This window comes from Cetorhinus maximus, chromosome 12, assembly GCF_964194155.1.
Source record: "Cetorhinus maximus chromosome 12, sCetMax3.hap1.1, whole genome shotgun sequence".
NCBI classification, from domain to species: Eukaryota; Metazoa; Chordata; class Chondrichthyes; order Lamniformes; family Cetorhinidae; genus Cetorhinus; species Cetorhinus maximus.
The window spans coordinates 96,476,122-96,492,984 of record NC_135890.1 but is presented as its reverse complement, the minus strand read 5'-3'; the positions used below and the strand labels follow the sequence as shown (position 1 = coordinate 96,492,984).

General features: G+C 40.2%; 1 protein-coding gene across 15 annotated transcripts in view; it reads right to left on the bottom strand.

Annotated features, from left to right (window-relative positions):
- kdm2bb (lysine (K)-specific demethylase 2Bb) overlaps nucleotides 1-16,863 on the bottom strand; it is a 252,681-nt gene that overhangs the window by 221,594 nt on the left and 14,224 nt on the right. For 9 of the 15 annotated variants that reach the window (XM_078554193.1, XM_078554186.1, XM_078554188.1 and 6 more), the window contains exons 1-4: nucleotides 6,928-6,999; nucleotides 4,628-4,766; nucleotides 3,722-3,800; nucleotides 1,655-1,701 (exon numbers count right to left, since the gene is read on the bottom strand). In XM_078554193.1, coding sequence (XP_078410319.1) covers nucleotides 1,655-1,701; nucleotides 3,722-3,800; nucleotides 4,628-4,766; nucleotides 6,928-6,993 — 331 coding nt within the window. In that variant the 5' untranslated portion in view covers nucleotides 6,994-6,999. Of the gene's footprint in view, nucleotides 1-1,654; nucleotides 1,702-3,721; nucleotides 3,801-4,627; nucleotides 4,767-5,050; nucleotides 5,556-6,367; nucleotides 6,514-6,927; nucleotides 7,000-11,574; nucleotides 11,596-16,863 lie in introns of those variants that run through there. The other 6 variants (XM_078554185.1, XM_078554194.1, XM_078554196.1 and 3 more) reach the window with 4 other exon arrangements.

Sequence of the window (16,863 nt, the reverse complement as noted above, 5' to 3'; positions counted from 1 at the left end):
GTCCGGAGTACTGCACTCAGTTTTGGGCACCAAACCTCAAGAAAGATATACTGGCCTTAAAAGAGGTGCAATATGGATTCACCAGAAATATACCACAGCTTGCTTAACTATGAGGACATGTTGCATTACTTTGGCTTGTACTTCTTAGACTTTGGAAGGTTGAGGAGTGATCTAAGGGTCCTTCACCACCACTTTCCAAATCTACAACCACTACCATATAGAAGGACAAGGGCAGCAGATAGATGGGAACACCACCACCTGGAAGTTCCCCTCCAAGTCACTCACCATCCTGACTTGGAAATATATCGCTGTTCCTTCACTGTCGCTGGGTCAAAATCCTGGAACTCTCTTCCTGACAGCACTGTGGGTGTACCTACACCACATGGACTGCAGCGGTTCGAGAAGGCAGCTTACCACCACCTTCTCAAGGGAAACTAGGGATGGGCAATAAATGCTGGCCCAGCCATCGAAGCCCACGTCCCGTGAATGAATAAAAAAAATGAAGGCATTTAACATTATTAAGGGAGCCAAGGGCAAATACAGAGAAACTATTTCCTCTTGTGGGGGAACTCACAACAAACAGAGGTAGCTTTAAAATTAGAGCTCGGTCACAATGGAGTGAAATCGAACAGAACTTTTACCCACAAAGGATAGTGGAATTACTATGAGTGCTAGGACAATTATAATTTATTTGAATTTGACAGATTTTTATTAGATAAGGAGATCAAGGGATATGGAATAAAGCCAGGTAAATGGAGTTGAAGCATAGATCAGCCATGATCTAATTGAATGGAAGGATAGGCTCGAGAGATTGAATGGTCTACTCCTAATATTTCTTTGGCTGTCCCCATACACACCCAAAGACCAATCTGCATGATCACAAAAATAGCAATGGAACTGTGGCCTAAATATATTCATTTATAACTTAAGATTTATATACATTATAAATAATCCGAAAGCATAAAACATAGATCAATGTTTCAGGAGCATGCAAAACTTGTTAAGTGACTGATCAAGACAAGATGATATAGATATTCCTACTGAAGGATCAACAATATCCTTATAATTACTAAATTTCCATTTAAAACAAAGATAAAGGCAAAATACTGTGGATGCTGGAAATTTGAAACAAAAACAAAAAATGCTGCAAAAACTCAGCAGGTCTGACAGCATCCGTGAAGAGAAAGTCAGAGTTAACGTTTCGAGTCCGTATGACTCTTCAGTCATACGGACTCGAAACGTTAACTCTGTCTTTCTCTCCACAAATGCTGTCAGGCCTGCTGAGTTTTTGCAGCATTTTTGTTTTTGTTCCAATTAAAGCAACTAAATTACAAATTTAATGTTGATGTTTAACCCTTCAGAGACAAAAACATTAAAAGTACAAAGATAATATTTTACAATCATATCCCCAATGATAACTAAATAACCGTTTTCCAGTGTCTTGCTTCATGCACAATGCTCAGTGATTTCATTTGTCAAACTCAAGCCTGGGGGAAAGAGTACCTACGGACAAAGCACTTTTATGCATTTAAAATTAATATAATTAATCTTCCTCAAATATGACGGCAAATGGCATTCAGTTCTACATACTTAAAGCCAAGGTGTTGCATGGCAACAAAATAATTCCACCTCGTATATTGCAAATTTCACTTACCAACAAACAGTTTTACATCCCTGACACTGAAATCGCTATCTGGTGTTCTGCGGTTGGAAGACAAGAAATTAAATATTTAGTCTCACATTCTTTCGGTGTGAAAAAAAAGTTTTAAAACATGAGATTATCAATTGCTAAATAAAGACTAGTCCCAATATTTCGCCATTATGATTACAGGCATAATTGCCTATTTACATAGTACGATATTGGGCGGTATTTTCAGCTCAGTTGTGCATTGATTTACTATTTCACATTGCACGTGTGGGCGCTTTCTTTGTCCAATCGGGCGTTTCCAACTCGAACCCGAGATTTAACTCAGGACTCCAAGCAATCAAAAGGCTGCTTAATCGATCCGAGGATTTGACATCCCGTGTACCATCCCACCTACCTAAACACATTGGCTGATCTGGTAATGCAATATCAACATGGATGCGTGAATTCAGTTTTACAAAAATACGATAAATTCCTTGTAGAGTTGTCTGTCGTTAGAAGACGAGAGGAATGTATAATTAACTACGATCTTTCCACTTAATGCTAACGTTCAAGTCTAAAATTTACAGTATATTAAACTTAGTGGGTCTGTTTCAGATCCATTTTCCAATTTGTTCGGGCCATTTTGGTGTCAGTATTTTGCAAACCCCTCTCGTCAACATATACATCCTCAAAATAAGTGTCCGAACTCAGCCAATGCATTCCTTGACTGTGCATCAGCCATCCACAGAAAACTGGCTGCCGTTTATGTGACCGTTTTCTCTATTTAAGGTACACCCTTGGAATGCAGAGTTCACCAGGTCACCGTGCTGCTTTTAGGTGGAAACTTAATAGGGCAGTCGCCGATTATCATTCCCATCAAAAAAAACCCTCCATGGTTATAAGGTATGTCACATTAACTACACTTTGCTGTATCAAATGAAGCCTATGGTTAATGTGACATCTCCGCCACCCCCGCCCCCGCTCCCCCATGTGTTGTAACTACTGTCTTTCAAGGGCTATCACGTCGGGCAGCCGAAAATGCTTGTGGAGCGCTTGCTTGGCAAGACTGCATTTGACACGATCTGTCCCCTAACCAAATTTAGGGCCACGGAAGTCGAACAGTATCATGTTAAAGTTTGTTTTATCCCCCTCTGCAATGTAATTATTGGTCATCTGCACAGAAATGTAATAAGATACTGTATTTACTGTATTCACTTCTTCAGAAAGCAAAAGCCTATTCGAGCATATGATTCTGTTTTAAGACCAATCCTAGCCAGTGCTATGTCCGCAAGGCCTCGAATAGACAGGTCACATGGATATTGAGGCTGCTGGGATCATGATTTAGGTGTGATAGCATCTGAAGATGCCAATGAGAAAATACGTGTTTTTCCCCCCTCTCTCTCCAGATTCACGATCTCATCCTATTAGGGAAAGCGCCACATTCCATAATGTATCCGTTTTGGGGGTGTTGGGTACCCGGCGCAGTTTTCTCCAATGGAAATGCTGAAAAGTAGTTAAACTTTTAGAATTGCTTGCTCCGGTGAAAATAAACAGGCGTGAAGAAGTTCCCGTATCTAAATCTCCTTTAGCATTCTTCCGTGTGCCTGATCGGGAAAAGGGTTAATGAGGATATCTGTGTGGACTGAAAGAGCGTGTAAGTCGGAAGGATACGCAACTGGAGATTCAAATTGCCAATCTTCACGGTAGCATCGCCGTATCATGGTTAGTTTATTGCCCTAATGTGATGTGTTTGCTGGCAGAAGTGTGCCGTAATCTGGAGCTCCATCCAATTATTTAATCTGGAATGTGGTTGATGAAAACCTAATCTTGCTGTAAGGGCCTGCTTTCAACAGCACCTGCTTTTTATACTGGACATAAAGGAGGGAGATTATGATTTGGAATGGGGGAAAGAATTCTACGATTCTGTGAACATCTCACGCGAGCGGTACATTAAGGTCGTTTTAGTCTATTTCAGGTCACGAATCAAAAGGGGGTAATTTACGTACCTAACAAGCATATCGATGGCATTTGCTGTAAATGTTTAGGAACATCACTAAATAAATGTAATCTAAACATATCTATTAGAAAACTTACTTGATTCCTAGACCATCTTTGTCCCTGAAGATAATGGGGACCTTGATAGTCTCTCTCTGCACATATTCAAGGGTAAAATCTGTTGCGACATACAGTAAAACTTAACTTTAGGAGAGAAGCGAGAAAAGTCAACCCAACAATATATATAGTTTATCAAAAAGAGACGTAATCGCTCCTTATAGGCATCGTGTTAGATTGAACAGGGATTTGCCCAGGACTCTTATTTTACAACTTCACATAGCAAACCGAGTTATTAAGATCAACGTAGCTCTTCATATCAATCCGTAGAGCCAATAATGCAGCCGCTGTTTAACAATGTATCTCCATTGAACCTGGGTTGACGGCCACTTGCTTAAAAAAAAATTGGCAGTCGCTTTGATTCGCTCTCCCGCCCCCACCCCACCCCCCCTCATGTAACGCTGGCCAAATCCCTGTTGGACAAATTGCTGCAAATACAGGCGGTTCAAATAATAGCAACATGCAAATTATAAAAGAAAATAAACGATATCAGCAAGTCTACGTATAGTTATTTTATTTTGTGGATGGATTAAGAGGATTTACAATCCACACAGCTACATACATATTACGATTATCCTTTCTCACATACAGCCGTTTTTTAAAAAAAAAATAAAACGTCTCAATGGTTTTCCTGTTTTTCAAACGTCATCTCATTTTGAAATTGATTGCACAGTAAAATATTTTTATGCACAGGGAAAAATAATGGGTTGGATTGTGAAATAATGACGATACTCGTCAAGCTCTGAAGTCATAGCCTGCCTTCACGGCGGGAAATTCGAGACTCAGGCAGAGTCCACTGACCAGGCAAGCTGCAGTACTGCTGCTGCAGTCGCAAACTAGACGGGATTTACTGTACATTTAAAAACACACCTCTCTCCCAATTCTTACCTTTTCCTTTCATAAAGTGCACGTAACTTGAATTGTATGAGGCAATACTAAGCTTTTCCTCCACATCAAAAGTCCTCATGCTGGCTATGTCATCGTCTGAGAGGTCCTCATTGTCATACCGCCTTCTACAAAATGTGCGCTATAAACAGAACAGAACCAGACCTATATGTAACGCTACACCAGTGTTGAACCCACAGCCATTTCAAATATTAGATTTCATAATGAAACATTGTATTTGTGTATTGGATAGGTATTAAATTTAACCTTATGAATGTGCACGTTTTTTGAACAGGATCAGTTTATAAAACACGACTAAAGTTTACATTTGTATATGGGCTGCACGCATCGAATGGAGAAACAGGACGTACTTCATATGCAAACATATCATTAGTACTAAGTAGCTGGAGGATGAATTAGAAGTACCTTTAACATCATAAATGGACGTTTGTAAATCTATCAATTTAAAGACATTTACGACTCTTAGGTATTTTAATGAAGCCGTCCCACCGCGGTCCTTTCTTCGTACATTTTGCATTTTAAACGTGTTTATGTGCATTTTTTTTTCCTCTTTAAGATTACAAAAACTGCAATTGTTGAAACAATTTCATAATTCGTGGTCCAGTTTCTAAAGCAGCATGATTTTGTTTACACTTCGTATCCTGCTGAAGAAGCACCTTTCAGACCTGCTGTGTTATATTACTCGACATTTGCTCATGTCCGAGAAGGGATCAGATATTAAAAAGTGAAATCTCGATGCAAACGACGCTGGAATTCAATTTGCTGCAATACTTTTGCAAACACTTACGGTCTGACCGTCTTAGACCAAAGTGGGAGCCCGGTCCAAGCAAATTAAAGGCGAGTTTTTCCACACAGCAAGATTTGAATTATTTTTAATACCACACTGGCATATGAAAATTAGGGCGGGGGGGGGGGGGAGGGGGGTGGAGGGTGAGCGGGCATGCAAAAAAAAACATGAAATAAAACGGAAAAAAAAGTGGTTTCAGGTTCCTCATTTTTTTTTTAAAAAACTCATTTTGGAAGCAGCAGGGTTTTGTAAACATGGGCAATATATTTTTTTTTTGCCAGCTCTCTCGTCGCTAGGCGTCCGATTCGAGCGAATACGAGACGAGTTTGAAAAAGCACAAACCCAGTCCTTCGGCATTGGGCTCCCCACCCACCCCACGTCTCCGGCGTATTATTATTATTATTATTTTGTTTGTCTTTTAAAAAACAGAAAGTCACTCGGAGGGAAGGAGATTCGGGAAGGTGAGGACGGAGGAGGGTCAAGATGGTTTTGAGGTTGGGGGGGGGGGGGGGTGAAACTAGGCCGTCGAGCCTGGGTTGTAGGATGGAAAGCGGCCAGCGGGAAGCAGCGCTTCCTCCCGCAGACACTGTAAACACACCAGAGCCACTCACTTCAGACACTTCCCTCACAAAACTTGGAAAAACCGTGACTAGGGCGGAATATTAAAAAAAATAAGCGAGAGAGAGAGAGAAAGACATTTAAAAAAAATAAACCCCCCCCCCTCTCCTCACTGACCCTCAGAATTAAAACAGGAAGCCACTAACCCTTCCACACCACCCCCCCTCTCCCCAAAAACAAAATAAAAACAAACAAGAGGCCATTTCAGCTCCAGTCACACGGTGACTGCTCCCCTCCATATCACTAGTAGCTGCATAAATCCTCTCTCTCTTTTAATATGGCATTAAAAACTCGTTACGTTACAAAAAACTACAGACCAATCTTCGTCCAGACTCTTTCTCTACATCCATTTTTGAGATAGCATTACTCTAAATCACCAATGCATCACCCAGGATTTTGTGAATCCAAATAACTTTCAGTCACTCTACAGCCCGTGTAAAAAGACACCATTTTTCTATAGGACTCTATTGCATATGACGTCATACACTCCCAAAGCCAGAAAACACCTTACGTCATGTCGTTTTCCCCTTTTTAAAATCAGGAATTTTCTTTCCATACCCAACCATGCATTTAAAAAAAAATAATTAAATCCTCTCCGCTTTGCAGGTTATTAAAATGCACCTTTTTTTTCCTCCTCCTCCCTCCTCCTCCTGTTTAAATGTGCATTAGGGGGGTTTGCGTGTCCCCCGCAGTTTTGCAGCAGCGGATTGTTTGCGATGCAGAGCCGCACGCACGCACACGCACGCACAGCGCCGTTTGCACCACTTCCCTGCAATCGGAATGTTCCACAGCCCAAAGACCGTGTTAGCCCTGAGCTCGCATGACCGTGCTTAAATGCAATGCTTCGCCAGGATTTAACTGGCTGGAACACCCTTACGTTTGCAAGTTCAAGAAGTCCAATCAGCCCAGATGACAGTCTCGAAATAAATGCCATGTTGCACATTCTTTAATTAATGCACAGCCTGTCTGTCTCTGTGTGTGTGTGTGTGTGGGTGGTAGAGAAAAAAAGTACCGGAGACTGTCAATTACCAATAGCCAGTAAGAGGTCAATGCTAACTCTCGGTATTGAGTTACCCGTTCACACTATATTGAATCCGAAACTTTTGATTTTTAAACAACGGAATAGCTGCCCAGCAAATGGACAAACATTCCTGCACGAAAATTAAATTCTAAAGAGGTTTCTGAAATTCTTAAGTGAGAATAATCGGAATAGTCAAGGTCTCTAGAATGCACTACGTCTGCTGCCCTTAATATTTTTTTATTATTCAGTCGTGGAGTGTGGGTGTCGCCAGCAAAGACAGCATTTAATGTCCACCCCCAACTGCCTCAAGAAGGTGGTGGTGAGTCACCTTCTTGAACCACTCCAGTCCATGTGGTGTGAGTATTCCCACAATGTTGTTGGGTAGGAAATACCAGGACATTGACAGCAACAATGAAGGAATGGCAACGTATCTCCCAAGCCAGGATGGTGTGAGACTTGGGGAGAACCTGCAGGTGGTGACGTTCCCATGCACTTGCTGCCCTTGTCCTTCTGGACGTCAAATGGGTTTGAGAAGTGCTGTCAAGGGAGCACTGGCAAGTTGCTGCAACGCATCTTGGAGATGATTTACACTATAGCTATGGTGTGCCTGTGGTGGAAGAAGGGAATGTTGAAGGTGGTGGACAGGATGTCAATCAAGCAAGCTGCTTTGTCTTGGACAGTGTCAAGCTTCTCGAGTGTTGTTGGAGCTATACTCATCCAGGCAAGTGCACAGTATTCCTCTAATTCCAACTTGTGCACTGTAGATAGTGGACAAGCTTTGGGGAGTAAGGAGATGAGTTACTCACGGCAGAATTCCCAGCCTCTGACCTGCTCTTGTAGCCAGAATATTTATGTGGCTGTTCCGATTAAATTTCTGGTCAATGGTGATCCCCAGGATGATGATGGTGAATGTTGTCCATGTCTTGCTGCATACGGACATGGACTGCTTCAATATCTGTATGGTTACAAATTGAACTGAACACTGCAATCACCAGCAAACATTCCCACTTCTGGCTTTATGATGGCAGGAAGGTAATTGATGAGGCAGCCCTGAGGAACCCCTGTGGAGAAGTCCTGGGCCTGAGGTAATTGGTCTCCAAAAACCACAACTATCTTCCTTTGTGCTATATATGACTCTAACCAATGGAGAGTTTCCCCCAATTCCAATGGACTTCAATTTTACAAAGGCTCCTTGATGCCACACTTGGCCAAATGCTGCCTTTGTGTCAAGGACAATCATTCTCACCCTCACCTCTGGGATTCAGTTCTTGCCTGTAATGAGATCTAGAGCAAAGTAGCACTGGTGGAATCAAACTGAGTATCAGTGAGCAGGTTATTGGTAAGCAAGTTCTGCATGACACTGCTATCAACAACACCTTCCATAACTTTGGTGATGATTGAGAATAAACCAAAGAGGTAGTAATTGGTCAATTGGATTACTTTGCTTTTTATGGGCAGGATATAACAGGGCAATATTAAACATTATCGGGTAGATGCCAGTACTGCAGCTGTACTAGAATAGCTTGGCTAGAGATGTTGCTAGTTCTGGAGCACATCTTCAACACTACAGCTGTATTATTGTCAGTGCCCATAGCCTTTGCTGTATCTTGTGCAGCATTTCTTGACATCACATGGAGTGAATCAAATTTGCTGAAGAGTGTCATCTGGGTGAATTTCAGGAGGCTAAAATGGAGCTTCCATGTGGAACCACTGGCTGAAGGTGCCTGCAAATGCTAGCGCCTTATCTTTTGCACTCAGGTGCTAAGCTCCACCATAATTGAATATGAGGATGTTCATGGAATCTCTGCCTCCCATTAGTTGTTTAATTGTCCACCACCATTCAACAACTGGATGTGGCAGGAATGCAGTGCTTTAATCTGATTCATTGGTTGTGGGATCACTTAGCTCTGTCTATAGCCACGCTGCTTCTGTATTTAACATGCATGTAGCCGTGAGTTGTGGTTTCACCAGATTTGGCACCTCATTTTTAGGTACTCCTGGTGCTGCTCCTGGCATGCTCTTCTACTGTCCCCATTGAACCAAGGTTGATCTCCAGGCTTGATGGTAATGATGAAGTGAAGTATGTGCCATACCATGAGGTAATAGCTTGTGTTATAATAAAATGCTGCTGTTGATGGCCCCAGCACCTCATGGATGCCCAATATTGAGGTGCTCAATCTGTTCTGAATCAATACCATTTAGCTTGGTGGTACACAACACAATGGAGGGTGTCCTCAGTGTGAAGATGGGACTTAATCTCCACAATGAATTTGCAGTGCTTCTACGTATACTTTCATGCATAAATAAATCTGTGGCAAGTAACTGGTGAGGACGAGGTCAAGTCGGGTTTTCCTTCGTGTTGATTCCCTCGCTACCTGCCATGACCCAGTCTGGTAGATATATCCTTCAAGACTTGGCCAGCTCGATCAGTAGCGGTTCTACCATGTCATTCATAGTGATGGACATTGAAGGCCCCACCCAGAGTACATTGGCTGCCCTTGCTGCCCTCAGCGTTGCTTCCAAGTGCTGTTCAACATGGACATTTACAAGGTAGATTTCAATTTCATAACAGTTTGTAGTTCATGAATTTGTCTTAACCACAAAATGGCCATAAATTTTGTTGTAAAATAGCAATAATTATAGAAATGTTTATTTTATTTATTTACAAACATCAAAGCCAAATTATTTACCAATCAAAATATTGAATTATATCTTAAAGCTCTTCAGAAAATTTTCAGTAATGAAAGCTATTTACTAATACAAATGTATCTGTCAGGGAATAGTTTTGCTGGATTCATTTATATGAAACTGCATAATCAATATTCATGTATGACCATCATTTTCTTTTACAGAAGCTAAGAAACAAATCTAATTCTTTTTTTAAACAAAAAAAGTAGTTTTAAAATCGTCACTTGCTGGTACAGAACTTGAGTATCGTTGAAAAAAGACATGCTGTTAAAGGTTTTAGTCTTGCACTCATCAAGACAGACCCAAGGATGCTAAATTTCAAAGGGAACAACAATTTATACTGCATAAGGAAAGGGGTGCTGATTGGTCAGCATGTCAGCTCTGAATGGTTGAGACGTTGCCATGGAAAATGCACCAGAGAGCTAATGTCCCTTAATTCTTTTGTTTATTCAAAAAAAGGTGCAATGTCTGGCCATATTCATTTTGCCTGCAGAGGACAGGCCCCTCACAATCCCAAGTGTACTAAGAATTACACGAACAATCAATTTAAGATTATCAGTTAGGCTCGCAATGTAGCTCACTTACACTTGCTAGCAGCTACAGGTATTAATATTCAGGGACCTGCCCTCTGCAGGCAAAAGGAATATCTCCAGACATTGTGCCTTTTTTGAATAAACTAAAACATAGGGGCCAATAGCTCCCTGGTGTACTCACCATGGCAACATCATAACCAATCAGAGCTAACTTGCCAACTAATCAGCACCCCTTTTCTCATACAGTATAAATTGTTGCTCTTTGAAATTTGGTATTCTTGCATCTGTCCTGATGAGTGCAAGACAAAAAGCTTCATCGACATGTTTCTTCCTTCAGAAATACTTTAAAAATTGTTTTCCACCCCATCCAGTTCCCATTTGCTGCTTCATTAACAGATGTCAGAGAATGGGGAATATGGGATCTTGTTATGATGGATCAGGTGAAAGGGAATTACATGTCCATGTAATAACTGGCACTTCCTGGTGGCTAGTGTTAGAGGCACTAACAATCCCCCAGGGAGCTGGTTTCACATATCCAAAATGCTGCAAAAATGTAAAGACCATTTGGACTGAAAAATCAGACAGTACATTATCATGAAAAGTAACACAAATAAAATGTTAAAAAAAAATTAAACTACTTGGAGAGACCCAGGTCTCTGCAGATCTAAAACCAATTGCAAAAAAGTTCGCAAGGGTGGCACTTGATAACTTATTTAATTCCACCTCGTCCCTCCAGCCAGTTTGGCCATGAACAGGATATTCAGTTTTATGAATTACGAAATCAGACCTGCAATCCATGACATCCACGTTAAATTTCCTCTACTTGATAGGGTCTTTTCTTTACTAACACAGCTTGATGACATACAGGCTCCTTCAGAAATGGTATCAATATTATTCGTTGACTATCTCACAAAACATTGACTTTTAAATGATTCTACTTAATAACTGTTCTGCCCTCCTGCCACACATTTGACAATCCATCCAAAATGGCCTAGAATGGATGAAACATAATCCTAAAATGCAGCCATCTTGTGACTTAAACCCATGACTATCTGGTTTAAGGATAGACATTCACCTATCTGTGGTACCGTGACAGTTTTAGATATAGTTCTATTTAGCTATGGCACAGGATTAACTTTACCTTTTATCATTAACATCAAATTCAGATTATGGACCTCATTAAAAACTGCCATCTTTCAAAGACTGGCTGTTAATGTGAAACTAATTTTCCTATGTGTTTATAGAAACCTCAGTAAACCTTACAGCCTACAAAACTACTCACCTTCATTCCTAGAGTGTCATCTTTCTTCAAGAAAAAAGACCACTTACTTCCCATCACAGACTGGACATGAAAGTTCTCTCCCCTCTCCAGCCCTACATGAAGCAAGTGGCAGTGTAGGTTTTAAGGCAGCACAAACAACGATCCTTGATGGCCAACCTAGTTAATCAATTCACCTAGATACCATCAACCTCATTGGCAGCGTTTGCAACTCCAAGGACCACTGATTTACACAATTGACAAGTTAGATCTCTTACCCTTAAACAGAGGTACCATCAGAAGTATTGGATGGAAGAATAGGCTCACCTATCCTCAGCAAAGAACAAGCTTCCAAGATACAATTCAGTATGCCATACTTTGTGTGCCATAGGACCAAGCTGCATTAAGTACAATTTAAGATTGCTCCAAACTTGTAATTCATTTCATCTTCTGAATCAAAAACAGAATTACCTGGAAAAACTGAGCAGGTCTGGCAGCATCGGTGGAGAAGAAGTCAGTTAACGTTTCGAGTCTTCACGACCCTTCGGCAGAACAGTTCTGCCGAAGGGTCATGAAGACTCGAAACATTAACTGATTTCTTCTCCACCGATGCTGCCAGACCTGCTCAGTTTTTCCAGGTAATTCTGTTTTTGTTTTGGATTTCCAGCATCCGCAGTAGCTTTTAGCTTTTTGTTTTCATCTTCTGAATGTCCCGGTTTGCATTTCAAAATGTATTCAAAGGTCTTCTCCATTATTTTAATGTAGTTCAATCTCCAAGTTCAAATAAATAGAAACAACCAACCTCTGTGCCAACACTGAAGCTAATTTCCTCCTATTTAACACTGTACAGTAAGGTATGAAACCTTTTCTGGATGGCAATAAGGTATCCATAATCAAAGGGAGGAAACCTTACATATTCAGGCTCTTCCAATGTCGCTCTGTCCAATGCATAATTTTTGTGTGTGCTTTACAATAACAGATCTTTATGCTATAGGAGATAAATTGGTCAACACATAATATCAGAGAAACATATCTTCAACCAAATAAAGTTTCTCAGAATTATTGCTGCCACATTTGCTTAGGTCTTGTGCATCACAGTGGATATCAGGAAACATACAGAGAAACTTCTCTTTCCAAGATCTCTAAAAACTGTCTCAACTACAGTCCTACAACAGAATTTCAGAAGTATTTTTAAAGCAAAAGAAAAAAAAGCCTTGCATTTGTAGTACCTTTCAGGACAAATTGGCAAGGCTATTAAAATAGCACACAGGATCCTTGGCTTTATAAATATAGGCAAAGTATGAAAGCTAGGAAGTTATATGTTAAACCTTCAAAAATCCCTGGTTTGGTCTCAGCTGAAGTTCTGTGTCCAATTCTAGGCATTTACTTTAGGAAGGATGTCAAGGCATTGAAGATGGTGCGTGTTGATCTACCAGAATGAAACCAGTGATGAATAGCTTCAGTTACACTGAGACACAGATTTGGTGGACCAAATTGCCCCCTTCTGTGCCATAAATGACTCAGTGACAACAGTGTAATGAAAATACAATAATTTTCATAATATTATTGTAATTTATTGTAAAGGTAGGTTAATAGTGAGGTTTGGTTTAGTTTCTGTGTATAGGTGTGTGTGGGGATTTTAATTAAATTGCAGACAACTAGTCTGGGTGCTTTGATGCATCAGAAGGGAAACTAGGTTTGAAATGCTAAATATGTAAACATGGCTGAAGTTTTAGAATGTGAAGTGTGAAGAACATTTGCATTGTTAAATAAATCAGAGTTGTGAATTTCAGAAATGGTAAGGCGTTACACCTAGACAACAGAGGCTAAGCCAAACAGTGTGTTTAGTTTTCCCAAAGATTACTGATAAAATGAGTACAATGAAAGATTTATATTATGGAAAATGTGAAGTTGCAAAGAGATATTGGAACAGAGATTTACATTAAAAAGGGCAAAACCTGTATAAAGGATGTGAGGTCACATGTAAGAAGGCGGTATTCTAAGATCCAACAAGTGTGAAAAGCCTCCAGCCTCTATATTCCAAGCTGCTGTCTCCAGGATCCGAAGCTAAGAGAATTAATTTTAAATATCACTGTCCAGGGTATTGTGTGCTTTGCCTGGGTCTGTTGAAATTTATGTTGTTTTACTGTTGCCTTTACGGAGGTGTAACTGGGAGCTAGATTAATATGGGGAGCTAGGAGTTATCATAGTAGTAATTTGTAGACCAATGTATGTGCTTAAAATCTTTTCTTCTATTAATAAATGTTTAATTTAGTTTTGTAAAAAACCTCTCAGACTCGGTGGTCTTATTACTACTTAATTCAAGACAAGCATCTCAAAATAAAAATGCAAATTGCAAAAACAGTTGTGCAACTGTTTCAAGTAGCCTCTGGGATTTTAGCAGCTCAGCATTTTCCATCCACTGTGCCATAACAAAAGTGGGGGCTTTTTGCAGGATATGTTTTTGAAATTCCTTGATTGGTTTGGAGTTGGTGAATCTTAAGGTTACAAGTACAAGAAACAACTTGAATTGAGGAGTTGGCGTGAGGTATTTTTAAAGTGCTGAGACTGCAAAAATGGCTGTATCCATGGCTAAAACTTCTTTGGAAATAGAAGATGTAACTCTGATTGGGTTACAAAAAGTATCTAAGGGTAAGCTAACAGAGTTGGTGGATAGGTTGCAGTTAAGCTCATCTGTAGGGGCAAAGAAAGCAGACATAATTGAAGTGATAGCACAGCATTTAAAGTTGGAAGCGATACCTGACACTAGTGAGTCACAGCTAGAGGTTGTGAGACTCCAGTTAGAAATTAAGAGACTTGAATTTGAAAAAGCAAAGGAACCGAGAAAACTAGAACTAGAGGCAGCAGAAAAAGGGAAAAAGTGAGATTATTTCAAAAGAAATGGAAATGCGAAAACTTGATCTCCAGAGGGAAAAGTTAGCAATGAAAGAGAGAATGAAGGAAAGAGATAGAGAGCACCAGCTTAAAAAGCTGGATTTTAAAAAGGAGACATCAGATGCTGAGGAAAGTTCTGACGGTGAGAAAACGTTTAACCTAAAACCTAGCGGGTTTAAATTTGTACAAGCTCTTCCGAAGTTTGAGGAAAGAAATGTTGAAGCATTCTTTATTTCATTTAAGACGACAGATGAAATGGCCATAGGAAAACCGGATATTTGTTACAATCCAGGTTGGTGGCTAGAGCACGTGAGGTTTATGCTTCACTGTCAGAAGAAATGTTGGTGAACTGTGAAGCTGTAAAAAAGGTTATTTTGAATGCATTTGAGTTGGTTCCTGAGACATATAGGCAGAAATTTAGGAATACGAGAAAACAGCCTGGGCAAACTTATATTGAGTTTGAGAGAATAAAACAAAGTAATTTTGACTGGTGGATATGGGCATTAAAGATAGAGGTGACATATCCAGCTCTTACAGAAGTAATTCTTTTGGAAGAATTTAAAGATTCAATTCCTTCGGGAATGAGAACGCATGTGGAGGAACAAAGGGGCTAAAATGGTAATACAGGCAGCAGAGATAGCCAATGATTATGAGTTAGTTCATAGAGCTAAATGTTTTTGTCGTCACCCTTTTAAATCAGAGAAGGATAGATAGTGGGAAGGTGAAAGGAAGGTGGGCAGTCAGGGGAGAGGAGTAGGTGGAAATTCGCAGGAAATTTTTACTCAGACTAAAAAGGAAGGTGCTGAAGGTAGAAGTGACACTGGAAAATTGAGGTGTTTTCATTGTAATAAATTTGGACACACCGAGTCAGTGTGTTGGAAATTACAGGGAAAATCTGATGGGATTATTGGATTGCAGAAAAGTTCTAGAGGTAAAAGTATTGTGGGTTCTGAGGTTCAGGCACAGGAAAAAGCAGTGGTTTGTGTAAAGGTAAAACAGGAAGAAGCAGTGATAGATAAAGATGTGGGAATGTGTTCACAATTTACCCAAGGGAGTTCTGAGGAGCAGGTTGCAGAAATGTTTAAAGATTTCGTATGTGAAGGGAAAATCTTTCCATGTGTAAAGGATGGAGTAGGTAAAACTGTTAACATTTTAAGAGACATGGGCTAGTCAATGTTGTGGGATAGTGACATTTGTTGTTCAGAGGGAGTATTGCAAGAACAGGTGATAATAAGTAGGGTCCATGGAGATGCTAAACCTATCCCCTTGTGGAAGTTAAATTTAAGAGTAAGTGAAAAACAGGTGAGGTGATTGTTGGAATAGTGGAAAAATTACCCATTGCAGGGGTTCAATTTATTTTGCATACTGATATAGCTGGGTCACAGATGTGGGTGATGCCTATGATAGTTGAGCAGCTTATAGAAGTATTTTCAACAGAAGTGTTGCAGAGAGAGCATCCTGGATTGTTTCCAGATTGTGAGATAACAAGATCACAGGCTCACAAGTTGAAACAAGAAGAACAGGAATGTAAAAGGCAAGAAGGTGTGCAAGTCCAATTAGCTGGCACCGTTTTTGATAACATTGTTCAGGAAGAAAGAACGGCGAATGCAGCTGAGGTGTTTAGCTCAAGGCAGTTGGTAGAGTTACAGAAAAAGGATATGCAAATGAGACAGTTATATCAGACAGCTTACTCAGAAACAGAGGCAGAATGCATTCCATAATGTTATTACCTTAAGGGTAATGTTTTAATTAGAAAATGGTGGCCTTGTGTTTCAGCAAATGAAAGCAGGAGGGAAGTGCATCAGATTGTTATACCATTTGGATATAGAAATGAGATTCTGAAGAAAGCTCATGAAATTCCAATGGGGGGACACTGAGGAATTAGAAAGACACAGGTGAAAATACAAAAACATTTTTATTGGCCTGGATTGCATAGAGGTGTCGTCAAATTCTGTAGAACATGTCACACATGTCAGGTGATAGGAAAACTATAAGCAGTGATTCAGCTAGCGCCTTTTATTCCTATTCCAGCATTTGAAGGCACCTTCCTAAGACTAAAAGGTGACACTACTGACAATAATGGATGTGTCTACAAGGTTTCCTGAAGCGATACCTTTGAGAAATATTACAACAGAGGGAATTGTGGAAGGGTTGACTAAGTGTTTTACAAGATATGGTTTACCAAAGGAAATATAATCAGATCAGGGTTCAAATTTCATGTCATGCTGTTTAAGGAAGTAATGAACAGTTTTGGGTGTGAACAGTTTAATTCAACAGTTTACCATCCTGAGTCACGAGGGACTTTGGAAAGATTGCATCAAACTTTAAAAACTATGATGAGGGTGTTTGGTCAGGATTATCCACAGGATTGGGCTGGGGAATTCCATTCTTGCTATTTGCTATTAGGGATGCTCCTAA